At 41.2% G+C, this 23481-nt stretch overlaps 1 protein-coding gene across 1 annotated transcript in view; it reads right to left on the bottom strand.

Annotated features, from left to right (window-relative positions):
* Nucleotides 1–23481, bottom strand: part of zmym4.1 (zinc finger MYM-type containing 4, tandem duplicate 1) — a gene marked incomplete at its 3' end in the record, with an annotated part of 53699 nt that overhangs the window by 4556 nt on the left and 25662 nt on the right. Inside the window, exons 9-24 of the mRNA XM_079998125.1 lie at nucleotides 23120–23235; nucleotides 21446–21679; nucleotides 20346–20496; nucleotides 19622–19794; nucleotides 18500–18647; nucleotides 13522–13623; nucleotides 12598–12635; nucleotides 11684–11810; nucleotides 11171–11283; nucleotides 8572–8782; nucleotides 7049–7255; nucleotides 6324–6427; nucleotides 4960–5125; nucleotides 4136–4287; nucleotides 3480–3594; nucleotides 1373–1624 (exon numbers count right to left, since the gene is read on the bottom strand). Of these exons, the coding sequence (XP_079854251.1) occupies nucleotides 1373–1624; nucleotides 3480–3594; nucleotides 4136–4287; nucleotides 4960–5125; nucleotides 6324–6427; nucleotides 7049–7255; nucleotides 8572–8782; nucleotides 11171–11283; nucleotides 11684–11810; nucleotides 12598–12635; nucleotides 13522–13623; nucleotides 18500–18647; nucleotides 19622–19794; nucleotides 20346–20496; nucleotides 21446–21679; nucleotides 23120–23235 (2409 nt within the window). The remainder of the gene's footprint in view (nucleotides 1–1372; nucleotides 1625–3479; nucleotides 3595–4135; nucleotides 4288–4959; nucleotides 5126–6323; nucleotides 6428–7048; nucleotides 7256–8571; nucleotides 8783–11170; nucleotides 11284–11683; nucleotides 11811–12597; nucleotides 12636–13521; nucleotides 13624–18499; nucleotides 18648–19621; nucleotides 19795–20345; nucleotides 20497–21445; nucleotides 21680–23119; nucleotides 23236–23481) is intronic.

Here is a 23481-nt window from a genome sequence, read left to right as displayed (position 1 = left end):
TCAAATTGCATTGCTCTGGATGCGAACCAGCCCACGTACATTCAGTTGTAATAAAAAATTACCAATATAAAGAAAAAACAGTAAAAAATATATATTTTTTATTTTCCAACGTTAATTGAATGAAACAAAAGATCCACGTGCGCTGTCCAGATGCGAGCCAGTGCCATAACGAAAGTCGGAACAAACTTTTAAATGAGGCCTTGTGAAAGGTGAAATCAGTGAAGGTTACAGAGTGAATGCAGCACAGAACTCGTGCCAAAATACTCATGTCAATATATTGATATAGAATCGTAAAATGCTAAATTTTACGATTTAAAGGGCAGAATTTACATAGCGCTTTTCTAGCTACTAAAGCTATTCACAGGTCTGTTTCTGTTATTACAAAATTAAATCACAGGATTTTCAAGTCCTTTAAGGATTATTTTTTAATTTTAAAGGACTTCACACAAAACAAATATAATACTTTTTCAATGTGATATTTATTAATTAAAATATTATATAATGTTAATCTCATTGCATATTATTTATATTAGTATATCCATTATTCATCTCATTGTAATCTACTATTACTAGACTAAAATTACTTAAATCTACTATAAATAGACTAAGTGTCTATTTCCTACCATGCTGGATAAAATGTAAATTTCCCTGCTGTTATTGTAATGCACACTGACTGAAAAACAACAAAAAAAAACCAACACCTGCTCGAATAGAGGAATCTCAGTAGATTGATGGGTTTTCTTCCGACTGATTATTCGACTTGCCACCTTTCAGGGGGCAGCCCTAGTCACGCCTCACATTCACACAGCATTCAGAATACGACCGGCTCGTCGGGAGCTCTTAGGGGTTAAGTCTGGTTTGTGCTTCTGCGTAGGCACACAGCAACAAAGGGTGTTAGGAGAAACCGAAGATCGCAGAGGTTCGCAAACACGTTGATTCATTGAATTGTCAACTTCCGTCAGGTGGCAGGTTCGCAGATAGAAGCGTGACATGCAGATGTGACATGCCATGTTTTCTGGACATTGTGGTTTACGAAATGTGACACTGCCTGCCAGTGGACACGTAACGTTATATACAAAGTACAAAAGCAAACAGCCACGCAGACGTCTCCGATCAACACCCCTGCATGTTGGCTGACGTGCAGATGAAGAAGCAGAATCCAGCCTTTAGAGGTTAGGTGTCCTCGGTAGACCTCGGTAAATAATCCAGAAGGAGCCGAGGATGGAACCACTAGCCCTCCAGTTGCCAGACAACCCTATACCTCGTACCCCAGCCAAGCCATTGTGTCGTTGAATCTATATTGAATGGACTATGGAGGTCCCGCCGTACACTCAGCCCTTTTATATTACAAATCAAATTCTCGGGGAGGTACCTGTGTCAGGCTCGGGATCGTCTATCAGTGGGGGGTAGAAGCGCAGGAAGTTGAGGCGGGTGTTGCTGTGTGTCAACTTGGTGCAGCGCATGAAGTGTGCGAAGGAGAGCTGACGGTGCTGCTCCACCGTGGTGAAGCCCAGGTACTTGGAGCAGAAGAAAAGCAGCGTGTTGAGCAGCACGATGGGAGAGTAGGCGCCCAGCTGCTTGCAGTCCCACAGGTACTCCTCCTCCACCCTCGAGTGGACATACCCTAGGAGTGGAGGGATAGAGAGATATTTATTTCAGATCGATAATAAAATAATAAAAATAGAAAAAGATAAAATTGACATTCTGCAATAAACTTTAGAATTAACTAGAGCATAGAATATTTGGAAAATATATATAATAAAAAATACACCGAGATACCAAGATAAACAATTCAAGATAAAAAAAAAAACTGGCAATATACAATCAACCAAATGATGAACAATAAACCTAATATAAACCAATAAACCTAAAATGAAGAGAAAAATTGCCAAAAACAAAATTTGGCTAAATACAGTAGACCTTAAAATTGATAATAACAATTAAAAAATAGCTGCAGGCAGCGATACACTGGTTCCAGTTTAGTCGTGTTTGGTATGTATTACAGTTTCCCAGGTTCTCTGAAACGCAGCATGATTTTCAGAGCTTTCTTTGAACAGAGCATGGGCTCCCCCCGGTCTGTCATCTCATGGTTGCTCTCTCGTGGAGCAACCACTATGCGGTCTACACAGCGCAACCCTCTGTCTTTAAAACAACTGTACATGTTTGCCTGAAACCAGAACTTCTCATTGTTATAACTCACCGTAATAAAGACTTTCTGTGATTATTTATACTTTTCCGGGTCCCAGTTTTGCAATGCGTTTCGAGACCATGAAACACATCATGGACTCCTTCAGTTTGTATCTTAAGACTTTCTCAAATCCCACAAAGTAAGGTGGGACACAACAAACATATATATATAAATAGAGATAAAATATGAATTGAAAAGCCCAATACTTGTCTGTGTATAAGATGATACACAGACACCTACAGTACACACACAGTTTGTAACCACTACAGCACAATGGAGTCCACACCCGGCAGCTTGCACGATGCGAATGGACGTCCGGAGCCACAACGTGCACATATAGAACAAATTGAATGATGATATTACAAAGTGTCCACAACCTCATCTCGTTCCACCACCTGACGGAAGTTTTAGAACCTTGGCATATCGGCGATGCATAAACGTTTGGCTATTTCCGTTGAAATTACTTTGGTTTTTCACTAGTCCCTGCACCAAATGTACATTACATTACAATAAGCAGACGCTTTTATCCAAAGCGACTTACATTTTTCAATCACCGACGGACGCAGCCATCAGGAGCAATTAGGGGTTAAGTGTCTTGCTCAAGGACACTACAGCATGCTAGCAGGAGGAGCCTGGGATCGAACCAGCAACATTTAGATTACTAGACGACCAGCTCTACCTCCTGAGCTACCATCCCCATATACCATACCCATAAATGTAGATCGATATGGATCAAATTTGAACCATGAGATTTCTGAGGCATTCCAATTCTAACGAGATCTCAACCGCGTTTGTTGGTCCATCAGTTGTCGTGTTCTAGACACTTTTAGCCCATTTATTAAACTACTAATAAACTAACAAAAAAACTAAAAATAAATAATGAACAATTGAAATTTGGCAATAAATTTAAGTAGAAGATAGAAAAAAACATAGAAAACAGAAAATAAACCAAAAGAACAAAAAATTTTGCAAAATACAGTTTACTTTTAAATTGACAATAAACAAAGAACTGAACTAACAATAAACCAAAAGATATGCCTAAAAATAAACAATGTAAATTTTCCAATAAATTTAAGTGTGAGATAAAAAAAAAAAACTGAAATTAATTAACCTAAAAATGAACAATAAAAATAAACTTAAAAATACACTATAAAAATATAAAACTACAAAAATAAGAAAAATTGGCAATGTGCCATAAAGCTCAACAATTCAGAATCAGGACGATATGACTGAGGCTGAGACAGAAACAGAGTATGGGAACCGGCAGAAGGGAAAGTGAAGGACTTCTCACCGCTGAGCGTTATGGAGGGTTTGAAGTCCTTCAGGAGCCTGGTGATCTCCATGGAGAACTTTCCATAGAACGCATCGGTGAAGATGTTCTCCACACGGCCGTTCTCCAGCAGGTGCTGCAGCAAGACACCAGGAAAAACAGTGAGACTGGGCCCACAGTCAGAGATAATGAACATCCAGCCGGTCATTATCGGAAAAATAACCCCTGACAGGGGTGATCAGGACATTTCTAGTCTGAAGGTGGTTATTTATCCCGCCTATTATATGGCCACTTAATAAATAAATGAATACCTTGAGAAGGAATAAATTTTTAGATTTAAAATGAGTTGATAACTCGCATGCCTAGTTTACGAGCTTCCACTAAGTAAATTGGTCAACAACAATGTGGTCAATATTGCATGAAACGAGGGGCTTGAAACCAGGGGGAGAAGTGGTCCCCCATAGCAACCCATGGCATTATTAACATTTCAGTCATCATTCAGAAATAACAGACCACTGATTATCAGTCAGGATCATCATATACAGTACATCATATTCAACGGAGCCAAATGTAACTTATTGTAAACTTTGGACAAAAGCTCAACGATGCATTCAACAACACGTTTTTCCGAATACTTTTGAACTCAAATGCAAATTAACTCCAAGTGTGTATAAGACCTGCTGGATGCCCAGGCAGAGGTAGAAGAGGCTGTCGGGGGCGTAGGATTCGCCGTTGGGTCGTTTGACTTCGGTGATGAAGTGGCAGAGGCCGTAGCTCAACTCGGCCGTGCTGCAGCGCAGAACATCCTCCTTCAGCTCGATGGGACGAGCTGAGAACACAGACACAAAGAGGTGTGGTTTTCACACGCTCCTCCACTTCGCACGCAGGAGCATTTTGAAGGAATGGAAGGTCGTTCCGCAAAACCGAGAGGAGTCAAGTCTGTACTTAAAGATATACCTCCTTGATGAACATCTGATATAGTAAATGAAAGTGATTATCCGTGAAACTACTTTGTTTGAAAAAAATCCAATATCTGATACAGGGACTTAAGAAAAGAAACAGCCATTTACTGTATGTGCTGTTTGACACTGTTGGTGGTGGCGCGGTCCGCCTTTCCCCGACAAGAAGTTCAAAGGCAGCCAATCCAATCGATCAGAAGGCATACTTTGGAATCCCTAATTTAACATTATTAATTATTATTATTAATTTAGCATCACTATTGGTGCTTACATAACATTTACACACAAAGTAAACAACAATTAGCAATGTGGATATTGTGGCCACAGATTGGAACATCTAGAACAGTCTTATGCTCATTAAAGACATTTAACCATATCACGATGTGACGAGGACCAAAATCCCAGACAATATCGCAACTCATATCACGATATTTATTATGGTATATCAGCCCAGCGCTCATACACTGTACAATATTTATTAGTCTGTTACTAGATATTTATCCTTCTCTCGTCATGGAAACAGGGCCTATGCGGCAACTCACAGGCGATCCTCGGTGTCTCAAGGTGCGGCTGGCTTTTCCTCCACTGGGTCCATCTCTTCCAGGCGTCGGTTCCATATTTACTCTGCAGTATGGGTGGGGCACAGGCTGGCGCCTCCTTGGAATGCGCCGTTGCCTCCGGCTCAGCAGAGCGCCGTGAGTGGCGGCCCTGAGGCGGGCGAGCGACCGGAAAACAGAGGACGTGAGCAACAGCAACCAGGTTATCAAGATCGGTAAAAGTCACAATTGTATCCTCCAACACTGAGATTCCCAACCTATGGGTCAGACCCCAGAGAGGGACGCCAGAGAACACAGGAGGGGGTTGAGAGGTCTTGGATGATTTCAGGAATATGATTGGTTTAAAAATCCCTGTGACAGGTAAGTTCAAATATAAAATTGGAACAAAGCCCATGACTATATGTTCTAATCTATTGTATGCCCTAAAAACCTATGATATAAAATATAATACATTCAGACAAAAAAAACAACCACAAACTGCAAATAAATACTTAAAAATAATAACAAAATAACAAATGGGTGGTGTCTTAAAAGGGATTTTCAAACAAGTCTAGCCTGAAATATCACAGAAGCGCTTTTGCGACATAGCATAAGGTGAAGTGAAGTAGGCCACATGATAACAGAAGTGTATTTTTTTGTGTTCATTTTCAAATTCTCCACAAATGTACATGTTATTTCATTTATTTTTTCCATTATCATTTTTGTGGAGGTGTTTTAACTGATTAAAACAAAGTAGTGGTTTGGTATTCATCTTGTGAATCTATTTCTTCCTGTAAGTTATTGGGTTCTTTAGCAGTTTTAAAAATAACTTTTAAATGGCCATCTTAAGCCAAGAGCATCGATAAAAATAGCTAAGCCTAAAAAAGACATTTGATTTGTAATGGTATTTCAGCACCTGAAAAGAAGAAGTGGTATTTTGCCATCTTTAACTCCAGGCTTTACTTCAATTACGAAGAGGATTACTTTTATTATTATTATTTTTTTTTTACATTTTCCAGGCAGCTCATTTTTTTGTAGAAAACAGTGGAGAGAGACAAGAAATGGGGGATGAGAGAGGGACACGCAGCTAGTTACCCCAGGCTGGATGTTGCACGCTTGGTACACCTGCTTATCTGGTTGAGCCACTAGGGTTTTTGCAGGCACCTGCAAGAATCTTTGAGACGTTTTAATGATGTTTTCAGCTAAAAGCAAATAACAATTTTGAATTGTTTTGCAGTAGCAACAGGTACATAAATTCTCGTCGCTATTATTCCTAAATTGTGAATTCCATATCTTTTGCTCTTTTCCCACCCACCCCGGGGAGAAAGTCCCTGTTCCCAGTGAAGCCATAGATGTCTGTTATTATTTACCCGTTTCTTCTCCTGGGCTTTTCTTGGAGCTTGCCGCCGTCTGGTCGGTGTGGGATTGGGGAAGGCGCCGAGCTGTCTCAACCGCGCCATGTTCTCCAGAGTTTCTGGCAAAGAACAAAAACAAGACTAGAACCGTCAGACGGCCCGTCGGCGCAAGAATCAGGCTGGGTCACGCCAGGGATCGGCAGCGAGAGACTCCATGATGCGTCAGAAGGGACTGGTCAGCATGACAGATGGCAAGTTCGGAACAACAAAAATCCATCACACCATTATTTAACCAAAAATACACCTTGCCATTTTGTGGGTCGTGGTTCACCGATGGTGAACTCGACATGAAACTTTGACGCCTTTGCTTCACTACAGGAAGCAAATCCAACAATTGTGACAACTTCATTGAAAATAATCAAATTCCAAGCTAATTTTCTTACCTCATAAATGCTGGTGGTTGGTCTTTGTCTAAGTATGTTGTCCCTATCAATCAGCCATTTAGTAGGACATTCCAAATCGCAGAATAGAATATCAATGCATGACATCGTCCACTACAAATTACCCAAAATGCATGTGGAAAGGTTTGGAGGAAAGGATTGGGCTGCAAATAAAAGGTACAAATGGTGTTGGATAACAGGTTTGTTTTCTTGTCACCAACCCATTCTGCGTCGACTCCACCACGTTGCAATATGGGAAATGACTGAACGATTTGGGGACGCGGCTAAAAGTTGTCGTACCGACAGGGAAGTCGGCCTCGATGTCCATCGGGGGCGGCGTCGTGTTAGGCTTCCCCGCCCGGACGTCGAGGATTGGGGGGAGCTTCTCGGAGGCGTATGGTTGACTGGGAGACGTGAGCCCGGAGCCCGAACAGGGATCGCTCCAGTTCCCCAGGAGGCCGTCCGGATCCTCCACGTCCAGGTCTCCACTGTAGCTACTGATGTAGTCTGGGAGAGAGAGCGAGACAGAGTAATAATGAGATAGTTCCCATCAATGTCACGTCTTTCAAATCAAACTATTCTTATAATAAAACAATCAAATGATGAGAGAACTTTTATTTTGAAGAAAAAACGTCTTATAATAAAAATTAAAGCAAGGTTCCCAAGAGCTATTTGTTTATTGAGACAGCAAGTTCTTCATTGACTTTGGTATGGTTTGCTATACAAAATTTGGCATCGTTTTTTCTGTTTGCCGCTGCCTTTTACGAAATCAAATATTAATTTCTTGCACTTTCACTTTTATGACTCGATTTTATGCATTCTATGCATTACATTTCTTAACTTTATAATGTGATCTTCCTTTTACAATGTGTTTCTTTTACACTTTGTCTTGATGCTTCTGATATTTCATTTACAGCACTTTGAATTGCCTTGTTGAAATGTGAATGCTAGTGGCTTAGTGCTCACTGTATTATAACTTTTTGGCAGATCTCAAACAGCAATATCAGATAACTGAAAGATCTGCAGAGCAGTTCTCTGGGTCCAAGATATCACCTTGAGAAGGCAAAAGGCTGTTCTGGGAATAAGCAAAATAAATGTTTATAGAGAGTAAAGCAAGGTTTCTTCGATTAATTTCTTACACTGCGCTCTATGTATTCTATTTTTTAACTTCATGCATTCTGGGTTTTTTTTTAGCTTTATGCATTTGACATACTCTTATGTGTTTCTTGGCACTTTGTCTTCATGCTTTTTATGTTTTACGTTAAGCACTTCCAATTGCCTCGTTGTTGAAATGTGGTATACAAATAAACTTGCTGTGCCTATAGAATACTGCTGAAATTAAAGTCAAATATATTAATTTCAGCTATTTATAGCTGAAATAAATATATATATATATATATATTATATATTATATATTATATATATATATTATATATATTTATATTTATTATATTTATATTTATTTATAACACTAGTCAAAAAATTAAAACACAAAAAAAATATTTTACACATTGTGTTAAGAGTATTTTATTTCAAATTTTCTATGAACATATTTTCTATTTTATTAAAATAGGTCCATACAATAAGGTAAGTACAGTAAGGTTATGTTCATCTTGTTAACACGAGAATAAATGGGAATTTAAAAATGTTGGCATTAAACTGAAATATTCATCCATGAAACATTTTGGTCACGCACCTCAGGTAGTGAAACTGAGAAGTTGGCAACGATTCTCAATGTGTATAAAATGTCCATATATAGATATAGAATGGTATCATGACCCGCTTTGTATCTCATGGTAAAGTTGGGGGTCTACTTCACCAACCGTTCAGCAGGTCGAGTCCGTCTCTCTCTTTGTTGGGGTCTTTGGCCGCGGGCTCAGCTTTCTTCTCATCCTGCTCGGCCACAATCTCGGCCATGAGGATGAGGTCGGCCTCCAATGGGTCGGCGGGGATCTTCTCCTTGATCTCCTGGATGGTCTCCATGATGCGCTCTGCACTCTCCAGCGCCACGGGGAGGAACATGGGCACGGGAAGCTGCGAGGAGCCGCATGTTACCATAGTAACGTGAGCAAAATCTCCTGCTATCCGAGCCGACTGGTGACTATCGACGGGCTTTTCAAGCAATGCTAAAGACTTTTTCAGATCAGCCTTCAATTAGTCTATTTAGAGCAGGGGTGCCCAGTATGTCGATCGTAATCGACCGGTAGATCCCAAAGTTAGTGTGGGTAGATCGCGCGCCATTCAAAAAAATATATACTTTTAACCGATCTGACCAACATGTTGAATGAGCTGAACTGAGAGCTGAAAAGAAATAACCAAACCGTGGTCAAAATGATCAGTTTGGTTAATGCTTTCAAACGAAAAACTCAACTTCTGTCCTCAAAGCTGCAGCACCATGATTTGGGGAACTTTCAAAACCTCGGATCAGAGCTGGAGACCCAAGGGAAGGCGTGTGCGCAACTTGACAGTGCGCGTTACACAGAGCAGATTGAAAACTGTCTGTCAGACTTTGACAAACAGTTTCAAGACTTCTCTACTGCTCTACTTGAGCCAATCACTACAATTATGTGCTTCCCATTAAAGGGAAGATATTGAAGTTGATTCACTCGCATCAAAAATTGCAACACTGTTTCACCTGAACTCGTCTGCAGCGGAGGATGAGATGCTAACACTACAGGCTGACATTGAGCTCAAGTCCAGGGCTCATGGACAGTTTTGGAACTTACTCGCGGAGGAAAAGTACCCAATCATGAGGAAATGTGCAACTTCCTTGACTGCATTATTCGGCTCTACTTATTTATGCGAGTCAGCCTTTTCCCACATGAAGATTATTAAGTCCAAATACCGTTCCACCATGACTAATGATCATTTGGAAGCATGCTTGAGGCTGGCTACCAGCAGCTACTGTCTGGACTATGCAACCCTGTCCGACTCCATTCAGTGCAAGTCATCAGAGTAAGGTAGTGACCATAAATGTATTTAATTGTATTGTGCTGTAAGGGTTCATACAGTGATGCAAGGTACGCCAACATATATTGTATATATAAAGTATACTCAGTATATACTGTATATAAATAAATATATTTAGAATTTTTAAAGTGCAGGTAGATCATTTTGACCTGGTCATTTAAAAGAAGCTTGCAAGCCGAAAAAGAGTGGGCACCTCTGATTTAAAGAGTTTAAATATATTTTTATTTATTTAGAGGTAAGAGGTGGGATGTAGGAAAAGAGACAGTGTGATTGAGATATTTAGCCAAGAGTAGAAGAAATCCATGGTGAATGTTCATTTGTATCTGTGTCTAGGAAGTTTATGAGAAATAAATGGTAATTAGGAGGAAAGACAATGCAGGTAAAAACAAGTCATCAAAAGTAAAATCCAAGATTTGCTAATTCTAACCCTTTTTTTAAATTAATTTAATTTAGATTTTTTTTATTTTTATTATTCGACTTTGTAAATGCATTTTGCTTTTATTTGCCTTCTTTAATGTAAAGCACTTTGATTTATGGTATCGTGTCCCTCCTTATTTTGGGGCATTCGAGCCAGTCTTAACACACAGACTGAAAGAGTCGAAAACAGTCCAAAACATATTCCATGTTTGTGTCGTCACACATGGAGTTCGATTGCAGCTCCAGAGCAACGGGTCCGAACCGCGTCAGTTTTATTTTAGTCCCAAAAGTTTAAAAAGTTGATGAAGTGTCTCTGAGGGACATTGTTTATTCTGTTTGAATGGAACCGTGTTGATGGGAACTTCACCAGGGAGAGATTTCCTTCCACAGAGACACCGCGAGGCAGGACTCTGTGGACTAAAGGAAGTAGACAGATTCCTTCTAACTTTTAGAATAAAGTCATAACACGTAAATAGTGTATCAGCTTGTATTAGTAATTCTGCGTGTTACCAGTACTTGCAAAACTTGCGTCACCGCTTCATTATGTTAGTTGATGCTGCATTCAGTGGAAACTCAGAAAATTGTAACCTGTTAAAGTAGTAATGCTGATGTTAAGACGAGCGACAACACAAACTGATGCTACATTCCATGGGAACTTGAAATTTTGTAATTGCTTGTCGATAATTGACCTGGTTTTGCTGCCTGCAGCTATATTTATGATTGTTATTACGATTATGATTATCATCTTCGAAATGTAAAACAAATACAAATTATGGTGACCTCCTGAAATAATGAGGTCAGGTCAAAAACTATTTCTATACTATTTGTTTTACACGAGTTGGGGTAAACTGCTTGTCAAAATGAAAACAAAAAATAAACTGACGATCAATGCTGCTGTTATTCTCTTCTCTTGCCAAAACAAACACACTTTTATATTACAAAGTCAATATAGTTGTGATTTGCATTGTAACTTTTGAGAAAAGCCACTGCAAATTCAACAATTTGGAGCCGTGACGGGGTGCGGTTTGAACGTACCGGTACAGGCAGGGTCACGGGCTTGGGGCAGAACTGGCTGTACATGCTCATGGGCACTGGGAGGAAGACCGGCACTGGGACAGGAAGGATGAGCACGTTGGGGGGTTCAGGGTCTACAGAGGGAAACAAACAAACAAATAAAAGAAACATTCTTAATCCTGTGTGTGTGTGTGTGTGTGTGTGTGTGTGTGTGTGTGTGTGTGTGTGTGTGTGTGTGTGTGTGTTTTAAACACATTTATTCTTTTATATGTAATCCTGTTGTGGCAAGAGGTTGCCAAGTTTGCAACCATGCATCAGCTTTTGGTTGCAAAGACTGAATTATAATTATTATAATTATTTTATAATTGAGGGATAAAGGTCCTATAAAATGATTAATGACAAAGTGATATTAACAAAGATCAGAGGTCAGATTGCATCACCAATACCAACCACTGGACAGAAGTGTGTTAAAAAAACGAAGTTAAAATTTAAGTCCATTTAATTTCCTCTTTTCGAATGAATTGAAAACCTCACCTGTCTGTGTCTCTGTGTGCACGGTGTTGGGTTTGCACATCAGCCCCTTGTTGATGACCATGGGGCGGCACAGCAGAGCCTTGTTCTTCAGGACCCGTGGAGACGCCGCGTCCGTCTGAGTACTTGCCTGATGGTAAAAACATAAATATATGAGACCTCAACCATAAAAGAAAAAAACCCAAAACTTAATTAAACAAACAAATAAATAAATAATACAATTTTTTATTTGCATAGCACCTTTTATACATATTTGCAGCTCAAAGTCATTTACAGACATTTAGGAATTAATCATTTACAGTTATTAATTAATTACTTTAATGTGAATCAATAGCACAAAAACAAACAAAAGGAACAAAAAGGGAATAAAAGAAATTGAATAAAAAACAATGTTAAGAGGAACACAGGCAGACAAGTTAAATGCCAGAGTAAACATGTATGTTTTCAGTTGCTGTCCACAGGGCCTGCTCCTGATATTTTGAGGCATAGTGAGAAGGCCTTGGTCAGAAGACCTGAGGGGTTAAGCTGGAGGAAGTTATATGACACCCAGTCCTTGATGGCTGTTAAGCAGTCTTAGAAAGCAGGTGGAGAGCCCGCCACGGTTAAATTGATTTGAATGAGAAGTACAGCTGTTTATCGTCCGCATAACAGTGATAAGAAATACCCTTAAAATTACTAATAAGGAGACCAAGGGGGAGCATATACAGGTATAAAAGAATAGGGCCAGGGATTGAACCTTGGGGCACGCCACAAGTCAGCGGAGCAGATGAGAAGACAGTCATCAACAGCCACAGAAAGACTCCTGTCTGACAAGTAGGAGGTAAACCAGTCAAGAGCAGTCCCAATTATACCCACCCATCACTTTAGCCTACTAAGGAGGACAGAGTGGTCAACTGTGTCAAAAGCAAGATACTCACGTTTCCGAGGAGCTTCCTGTGGATGTTTGGCATAGAACCTAAAGAAGTTCAGAACAGATTATTGATTTCTGAAAATGTTATCTCTTTACCGTGACACAGGACTCATGCTTTGTCCACATGCAGACAGATTATTTCTGAAAACGCACTTTTCCTGCCTCCGTTAAATAATAAATAAAAATCTCCACCCACACAAGGAGGCAAAAACAACTTAAAATGCTCACATAAGCAAGTAGGGGCTGATAATATCTCATAAAACTTGGCGTACAACACCACTGAAGAAACATGAGGAGCATGCAGTGTACTGAGCCTCTTCATAATATACAGACAACACTCTGTGGAGACCGTTCCTAAAGCTTGAGACTTTTAATGGAGAAACAACGACATGGTCGTAAAGGTTCACGAGGTTGTGGATTAGCTAAATGCTGTGTATAAGACTGTTACAGTAAAGTAACAGGATCGTTCAATTATTGGTATTCATGAGATATTCATCAAGAACATATTTTGAGATTTGCTTTAGAGAAACTATCCATTTATCTGTGTGTGTGTATTTGTGTCTGTTGTAGTTTAAGTTGTAGTTGAGGTTTTCTTATAACAGGAGTGGTAATCACAGCAATTTTTCCTGCAATCGTTTTAAACTCATTAAACCATTTGACGTGTGGACCTTGCAACATTTAGTTGTGCTTTGATACATTATTTTGTTTAATAAAATCCCACATTTTATACCTTTTTTTTGGCTGGCACTTTATAAGAACTAGCCATTCAGCGTATTTGTGCTCCTCTATATGTTGTTTAGAGTGATGGTGGTGGTGGTGTCCACCTTTGCCGGCAAAATCGATATTATGGATTACCACTTTAACTGTATTATTTTGTTTGTAATTAACTTTATGACTGGCATTTGATCGTTAGCGTGTGGTGTGCGTGTACCTTGGAAGGCGACTGAAGTACTTGGCTGCTTCGTAGGAGCACTGGCGAGGGAAATTACATTGGCAATGACGGGGGTTGCCTCTGAGCCGCCAGGCCCAGGGGCTGGAAACAAAGGAAAGGAGCGGGAACAAAAAAGACAAAACCAAGAAAATAAGACTTCAACTCAAATTAAAAATGATAACCAACATTTAAAAAAAAAAGGAAAAAAAAACAAAAAAAAACCTAAATCTGAATCCTTCTGAACTTTGTATTTGCCACCACACATGGGCCCAACATTTGTAACATTAGTATATTCATATTTTTTTTAACTACTTTTTATTTAAATACGATGTGTGTAAAAATATGTGATCTCAGCGGGGCTGGGCCGGTGATTTCATAATCGGGCGATTGACAGTCATCGACACAAAACACAAAAAAAATGTGTTTTTCTAATATGTATAATCTATCTTTCCTATAAATATACATAAATAATTTCATGTGTGCTTAAACACTTAAAGATCCCTCAAGAACAAAGCCAACAATACTTCTCCCTGCAACAATCGCGCTGTCTATGAAGTGCTTTCTTTAAAGTTTACCGTGGTCCTCTGCTCATCTGGGAGTTGATCCGGCAACATTGCAAAGCAAGCGCTGTTTTTAATCTCCCTTTTGCAGCAGACTATGTAATAATAAATATAGCTACAGGCGGCATAATAATAGGCTAATCATAATTAAAACAACAACTAGGCTGCTATCACTACAACTATTAATAAATATAGCTGCAGGCAGTAATACACAGGGTCCAGTTTAGGCACATTAGGTAAGTATTAAGAGGTTTTTGAGGTTCCGTAAATCAACACAAAAGAAAGGAATGTTTCCTCCAAAGGTTCTTAGAACTTCCTGTGGTACAAAAACAGCTTCTGTCACCGATTATCATTTTCGGAGTTTAGTGAAACACACCACGAGTTTTCAGAGCTTCGTTCAAATGCAGCATCGGCTCAAGTTGTCTTACTAAACATAGCAAATGCTATGCAGTCCACGAGGCGCAAGGCTCTGCATGCAAATGACTTCCAAGAGACGAAGCTTGGACTTGTATAACTCTGAATGATGATGTCACAGAGCGGCCCCGTTCCTCAAACTAATCAGGTCGCACCAACGCTCTTCAACTTTCGGAAAATTTGTAACCGTTTTTCACATATTTCTGCTCCAAATGAACATGGATACTGATCAAACTCAAACAACAACACGTCTGCAATGTCCCATTTCAATCTTCTTGGCACAGAACCGCGAAAAAGTAAACTGAAAATGAAACAGGCCAGAAATGTTCTTTTATTGTTTTGTTTGTGTGCTTGTGTGTATATTTAACAGAAGAACTTTTGTCCCAGAAAAGCGCATTTTGCCCCAATCCCTTTGGGCAATGAGGATCTACTACCATCCTGAGATGTTATAGTGTTTCACATGTAATATCTGAGAATGTCAAAAGGCGACTTTCACGGCACTGTCACTACTAAATAAAGCATGAAAATGCAAGAAAATTAAACAAACTCTAATTCAACTATCCCAGTAGGAAAGACACCCTGGACAGGCAATGCCTGGTCAGTTCTATTTCATTTTAACATGGCCTATTTTGTTTAGCACCGTAAAAATAAAAATGTATTTTATCTTTGTTCTGTTTGAAGAAATAATATTGTTACCGTATTGACCCGAAAATAAAACGGCCCCCCATTTTCCCCCCCAAGACTAATTTTTGTAAAACTAATTTTATACCCCCAGGGGTGCCCGAGGGGGGGGGGATGAGCACCCCAACAGGACGGACCTACAGTTAACGACAAGTGCAAACGGACTTTCGACAACGACTGCAGTGTGTGTCTGCGGCAAGGTGTGCAAGAACCTGAAGATCCACCAGGCCAGGATGAAACGCTTGCAGAAGGAGCAACTGGTACAGCGCGTGGGGATCACCCCCGGTAAGAGGCAGGAGGAGTCAGGCCCAGGGTCACCCCACAGTGCTCGGAGCCTCCATGAACCAGTAGCCCCAGACCCAGGCGGAGTAACCAAACATCGTCAGGGCAAGTGCATTGCACTGCTGCCTCACAGCAAGAAGGTCCTGGGTTTGATTCCCGCCTGGGGCGCTGTCGGCACCGTGCTCCGGCGGGTTATCTCCCAAATAGGAGCCTGTGTAGAGTTTGCATGTTCTCCCCGTGCTCACGTCAGTAAGGACCCCCACCAAAAACATGCACCCATCATCGTCTGACCAGCGATGGACACTTATCACCTGGTCCCCGGGCGTGTCCACGTATGCTGCCCACTGCTCCTGGCTGTGCCCCCGGAGGAAGGACAAGCCAGGATGGGTCAAAAGCAGAGGCTCCATTTCACCGGCCAGCATGTGCGTGTGCGTGTGTGTGTGTGTGCAAGCATGTGTTGTAGTGTGATGTGTTGCGTGACAAATAAAGACTGTTTCTTTCTTAAGCAGCAGCCAAGGGCGAAGCAGACAGGAAACTCATCACCTTGCTGCCGAGGTTTGGTACGGTGGAGAAGGTGGGTACCAAGACCCCCTACATGAACAACCGTAGGGCAGAGAAGATCAGCCAGATAAGGCAGGAGCTGCGGGTCCTGAAGCGGCAGTACAAGGAAGCGCGAGAAGAGGAAAGGGGTGCACTATCAAAACTTTGCTGCATCCTCAGGAAGAAGCTCACCACTCTTCGAAGGGCAGAATGGCACAGACGGTGGGGGAAAGGGAGGGCCAAGAGACGGTTTGCCTTCATCGCAAACCCATCTGGAGGCACAAAGCAGTTGTTTGGGCAGAAACGAAGCGGCCGCCTCATCTGTCCCAAAGAGGAGATCGACCACCATCTCCGAAACACCTACAGTGATGCTGCTTGGGAGGAAGACCTAGGTCCCTTTAGACCTTTGATAGACCCCCCCAGGACCCACCACTGACTTCAACAGCAAGGAGCTCAGTTGGAAGGAGGTTCAGGAGGTCTTCAAGGCAGCCAGAGCTAGTTCTGCTCCGGGACCAAGTGGAGTGCCCTACAAAGTGTACAAGAGGTGTCCCAGACTCCTTCACCGGCTGTGGAAGATCCTGAGGGTTATCTGGAGGAGGGGAAAGGTAGCCAAACAATGGAGATTTGGAGAAGGTGTCTGGATTCCGAAGGAGGAGAATGCTAAGAACATCGAGCAGTTCAGAACCATCTCGCTGCTCAGCGCTGAGGGGAAATGTTCTTCGCCATCCTATCCCGTAGGTTGACGGAGTTCCTCCTGAAGAATGAGTACATGGATACCTCTGTACAGAAGGGTGGAATCCCAAAGGTTCCAGGATGCCTCGAGCATACAGGTGTGGTCACGCAGTCCATCAGAGAGGCAAGAGAAGGGAAAGGAGACCTAGCAGTGCTGTGGCTCATCTCCCGAAAGTCGCCCAGGCTGGCATCGTAGTCAGGACTGGGAGGAATTGGAGGGCGCTTGTGGGGATGCGACAGCAAGGCGCATGGACGAGATGGGAACAGGCAGTGGACCGCAAGATCTCCTGGTCCGAGCTTTGGCAAGTTGAACCTTACCGGATCAAGTTCCTGATTGCATCCATCCATGATGTCTTTCCCAGCCCATCCAACCTCTTCTGCTGGGGCAAGGTTGACACACCATCATGTCCCTTGTATCTCAGAAGAGGAACGCTAGAGCACATCCTCAGCTGTTGCCCAAAAGCCCGGGGAGAAGGACGCTACACTTGGCCCCACGACCAGGTGCTGAAGGCGATAGCAGAAGCCATCTTCACCAGCCTCACTCAGAACAAACCTCTCTGACCAGCAAGGCAGGCAATTGTTTTCGTCCGAGCAGGGAAGAAGCCTAAGCCCCAGCAAAGGGGAGCAGTGGGACTCCTTGGTACTGCGCCGGACTTGCAGATGAAGGCCGACCTGGGAAAGCAGCTCAGATTCCCAGAGCACATCGTGGAAACCACCCTACCAGACATAATGTAGACGATAATGTAGCATGCAGTCATAGGGTAGCCTATAGATTTATGAACATAATGCGGAACCAAATTTCACAAGCACGAGTTCCACCCGGAAGCCGTGAGCAACATGCTAAGCTTAGCTCAAGCTGATTGCGCATCTGACTGAGTCTAACTATGGCGAGTGCAAACAAGTCAGACACACAGGAGCTAGAAGACCTGCATGCTTTAAAAAATATATTGTATTTATCTATTTATATATTTTGATCAGCCGTGTGCGAAAATTGTGGGTTCCCAGTCAACTACAATAGCAAATTTGTTTGACAGTTGTAGGGTACTGTGTGTGTAAGGAAAGAAATTGCAACACTATTCCTAATGCACAAGTTGTTTTTTTTTGATTCTATGGTAGAGTACAGACGTTTAAAAGTCTAGACCCCAAATATAAGACGACACCACTTTTTCCAGACATATTTCCAGGAAAAAAATATTATATTATTATGTCTTCTATTCGGGTCAATACGGAAATTACATTTTACCTATGCTGCTTTTTCGTAAACAAAACCTCTCCGCCAGACGAGACGATAATGACGATCAATTTGATTATTGAGTGACCATCGATCGGCAGCAAAAATTTCACAGCGGCCCAGCTCTAGATCCAACCTCTGTGGTATGGCCAAAGTAGCTGATGTGATTCTCAAGTTCCAGTGAAACAGTGAAACATCTGCACAGTGACCAGCAATTCCAGTTTAGAAAGTTCAGTAGGTAAGATTCTTATTTAGCCTAATTAAGGCATAAATGTGAATTGCCACGCATAAAATGATTGGCACCGTCTCAAACATTATAATCAAAGGGTGGGGGATTTGTAATACTCTTAATTGATTTTGAGCTTTGGGCCTTAGAATAGAAAATTTGGTTGTCACAGGCCAAAAAAAAGGCAAAATAAAATCATCACCAAATCTTTGGAAATGTAGGGATTGAACTGGATGAAATTGTCATTAGTCTGAATTTGATGGTGAACAAGTGAGCAAGGTGTTTAAAATAAATTCAAGGACTCAGACGTACTGTTGAGGACCAGCTTGCCCTGCGCTAGTGTGTTGACGGCGCCGAACTGCAGCAGGCACTGCAGCTTGCAGAAGCGTTTTGGGTTTCCAAGCAAGGGAAGCGTCAGATTGAGCTTCCCCTGAAAACCGCAGCTCTCACACTTAGAAGCCTGAAAAAGAAAAGAAACAAAAATAAAAAGCAAAGCCCATTTTGTATTTTCTTTGTTTCCTTCATCTTAAATATTTAAAATTGTTTCTATGAAACAGCCATCATGGGCCGAATGATCATTGTGCATAGCATCCCAGCATTCATTACAAATACATTTAAAAATAAGTTTAAATAAAGGGCTTAACATGAGAGGGATGAAAACAACACAAATATTGTTTGTGTAGTTTACAACATTTGGTTTGGTCCATTTTTCCAAAAAAGTCATTTAGAAAATAATTTTGAATATTTCCAAGGTATCGCATCAATGTTAATAAAAGTTTAGGATGTAAATGTATTACTTTATCATCATCTTTCATATTGTTTTGTCTTTTATGACCTTTTATGACTAAAATAAAAAATCAGCTTAACAGTTACCTATTTTGATACCTGATTTAATGGTATATATGTATGTATATGGTATGTATATAGGGGGGTGCGTATATAGAACATAAATGTCGTCTCCCTGTTACAGAACTGCAGGATTTATAATTTACCAGGGTGTCACATTTCTCCAAATCCACCATTATGGACGGTCAAGATCCATGTCGGACAATATTACCCACAAAAATACAGAGAGAAACGCAAAACCTATGACCTCAATGCTAAAATATATAAGTGAATTAACACGTCTTCTATGACTGTGTCAAAAAACCCTGAACATGATAGGCAACATAAAGCAACATTTATGGCTGAGCTGGCGCAACTGCTCTGTGAATTTGCCCGGGTGTAAATCATTCCTAGTTCTAAATGATTAAGGCCATTAAAAGTTCCACCACTCTTCAGGGCCGGACACTAAAAGCAGCTTTTGGTTGCCCAGACTGACAAAATGATTGCTGAATTGTTATCCTTTGATTGATTTGGATGTATTGATTTATTATTTACGGTTCCCAGTTGCCCAAATCAGTTTGCCTGAGTTGACGATCCTCCTCCATGTACCTGGCACATGAGCATGGCGTGCTTGCTCCTGCAGACCTCCGAGCAGAAGGTCTCCTCTTGGCCTCCAAACTGTCCCTTCACGACTGTGCTGGTGATGGAGAAGCAGAAGGCGCAACAGCGGCAGTGGTCACCCCACTTCTTGGTAAGCTCGTGCTTGTACAGCAGCTTGCAGCCTGAGAAAAAGGAGGACGTTTGGGCAAGAATGCCGGGTGTTTTGTAATTATCAGGAAGACTTCAAGATATTTTTATGTTATTTACATAGATTTAAGACAATTTATGCAGTCATGCAGCAAGAAAGTTTAAATTAAAACATTGGCATTTTTTAACCCAAAGCTTATTTTTTGTTCATTGGAATCTTTTAAACTAATCCAGTTTTGACACAATTACTTCAGAAGGGATTTCAAAAGCGAGGAACTCACAATATTTTCAGATTGCCAAAAATAATAATTGGTTTTTCATCTTTGGCGCTTCCGCTTTGACTACATCCGCGCTGACATAAGAAACCAGAAACAGGAAGTTGCGCCGCTTCCTGCTGGCAACCTGCTGTAACCAATGCTACATTCTGGATGTACTGCAGCAATTGAAAAAGTTGTTTTGAATAAAATGGGATATTGCTGTTATTCCAAACATGTGACTATAGAGATTGCCATTTACAGATCGGAGACTCTACCTTTTTCTGAGGCTTAAATGGCTCAAAGACCGCTGCATTCCAGTGGAGTTTTACCTTCGCTGCAGAAGTAGCAGGTGCGCTGCTCGATCCTCTTCACGTCGCTGCAGGTCCGCAGGCTCTTACAGTGCTCACACACATTCATCAGCGAGTTGACTCGTTTGAACTCATCTGAGCAGTCCAGGCCGCACAAAAATACCATCTTGTCCTACACACACACACACACACACACACACACACACACACACACACACACACACACACACACACACACACACACACACACACACACACACACACACACACACACACACACACACACACACACACCTTGCTTGTCATGCAACTGATCACTGACCACCACAGGAAATCTATTCCCCTTTTTAAAATTTTAAACCAAGGATTCTTGTTTTGCAAAGAAGAAAAGGAAGCTTCCGGTGTGCTTATTCTACCAGATTTTGGTTGAGGTGCAGGAAAACTCAGCTCCCACGTGTTTCCGTCACATTAAAGATTGTCATACAAATCATTAATGATCAATTAAAAATCTTTTTCTTCATTTTATGTCACTGTCATAGCATAAGCCTATAACAGTGTAATAAATACACATCCATCTCATGGAGAAGAGACATATTTGCATTCAACATCGGAACACAAACATTTGGGCCGATGGTTCAATTTCCTCCAACATTTGAGTAGAACGCCGTCGTATATGTCCAATTCAGTGGTGGACGTGTTATTTTTCCGATGTTCTAAATAAGGCCTCGTTGCAGTTTATGGCCCTTTAGATAAAACTGTATTTTGGAAGCTCTGGAAATAAGTTGCTGTAGTTTCAGTAGCATTTTTTTTTAATTCAATAGGGGTTTTAGCCATTATGCAATGATTTAACATGCACACAACACTGTGGATTACTGCACTATCCTTATGAAATAAACCAGAGAACCACTGATTTATACCCAATCGTTTGAATTTATCAATGACGTCAAGACTGAAAATGACTATAAAATGAATATATTTAACACTTCTTATTTTAAGACTCACATTTTGTGCTATAATCATATCTGACATTACCAGATATGCATTACTTGCTTTTTATAACAACAACAACAAAAAAGATAGCCGTTGGCCTCAACAAAAATCTTAAAACAACAACAAACTACCTTTATCTGGACGACCTCTGGATAGCCAGTGATGAGGCAGCAGCACTGGGAGCAGCGCAGTTTAGGCACCGCGCCCTTAACAGCGGTGTCCGGTGGGCTGGAGGTGGAGGCGGGGATCTGGGCAGCTGTGGGGGTGGAGATGGGCGTAATGATGGTGGCAGTCTGGATCTGTGTGGAGGTGACTTGCGCTTTGGTGGTGGCGCTTCCCGGTTTCTGGGACTTGTTATGTACCTCCTGCCATACAAAGAATGATTGAAAAGTTGATGGGCCAAAAAATTACCTGTTTCATGATTTGTTATTATATAGTATTTTTTTTACTAGACTAGACACACTAGTCACTAGAACAAAAACATTTTAAATCATTATTCCAAAGACATCCCAAGTGCTTCTTCTAAAATGTAAAGAATGAAGTCAGTCTTTCAGTTTTATTTATTAAATGTAACTTTTCCTAGTTTTTAACTTCATCAACTACATTATAACTTTATTTACCACATAATGACATTATTTACTAAATGAAAACATTATCTACTATATTGTAACATTATTTACTACATGAAACATGAAAATGTATCCATTACATTGAAACTAGGCTTGGGCAATATACAAAATGTTATATTGCGATGCAGTCCATCCCAAATATCGCGATACACAATATTATTGTCGTTGGCGGAGGGCTTGGTGGTGGGGGTGAGTTTCAGAGAGTGACCGAGAAAGTGTTCCCGTTGCACACAACGTTTTATATTTTGTTTCATTCAATTACAAGAAATACCTGTACACTCTGTATTTGCTTACTTTGGAGAAACTATGAACATTTATGCCAGCTCGCAGAGTATGAATGCTTTATGCCACTCCAACGAGAAAATTCACCAGATATGCATAGAGAAAGGATCTCCCGCTCACCACACAAACAGTGACAGGCACAAAGCAAGCGCGAGTGAGGAAATATATGCGTAGAACTAAAAAAATATATATTTTAATAATAATTGTACTCATTTTTTGATTCTCAGCATGAGAAATACACGGTGTGGTGTGCGAGTGTGTGAACTGGTTGATATGCGTCTCACTGTCAAAGCATGAGACTTGGCAGCTCTGTATAACAATTATTAAAAAACATTGTTAGATAATATAATTATAGTAATGCAAGTAATAACCTGTAGCCGCAACTTAATCACCGGACCATGCGCGCCACTATGCCCAAATCCACTATCTGCTTCTTCGCTCTTGCATGCAAATGTCCACATACTGTACATCCTCTTTGTGCACGCAAGTGAATTAGCTTTGTCCGTGCACTCTGCTGCTCTGTACGGGGCACCCGTGGTCTGTCAGACAGATGGACATACATCTAAAATAATAACACACTGTTTTGGTGCATCGATCACGGGCACCCTATCGATGGCACAGGCATCTCTTACGCACGCATCGCCGGTCCTGTCGGAGAGGGAGACAGATCGCTCCCTCTCCTCTACCGCCCTTAGAGATAGCGCCAGAGGCAGCCGCATATCTCGCCTGTAGGAAAAGCACCCCGCCGAATAGTCGAATATTTGCATTGAACAGCCGAATGCAATTCGACTGACAAAATTCTGAGTTGGGTATAGCCCTACATTGTTACTTTATCTACTACATTGTAACCATCCATGGAAGAGTTGAGCAAAGTGAGCATTTGTTTGGAGATACCTGGTAAGCCAAGACACAATGCAGTGCACAGAAGTTCCTGATGGAGGCATCCGACATGGCTAGGTGGTATGCTGGTATCCGGATCTTTCCACAGCTGTCGCACGACAGCATTGAACCTGCGGAGATTGATGGGGGTTATCAGGTCAGACAAAAGGCCTCCACGCACTGCGATATCGCTGTCTACAGAAAAAGATATTAACGGTCATGTAAACAGTGCTATGGTTTAAGACAATTTGGGTTTATCTTTTTTAATATAGGACAGGGTGTGATTCGACGAAGTAATTCCTCAAAGTTCACGCTGCTTTCTGAAAACAGCATCCTGGGCTGTTCCATTCCCGAATTGTACAAAGAGTTTGGGTTCG

This window comes from Zeus faber (genome assembly GCF_960531495.2).
Source record: "Zeus faber genome assembly, chromosome: 1".
NCBI classification, from domain to species: domain Eukaryota; kingdom Metazoa; phylum Chordata; class Actinopteri; order Zeiformes; family Zeidae; genus Zeus; species Zeus faber.
This window is presented reverse-complemented; position numbering and strand designations above follow the sequence as displayed.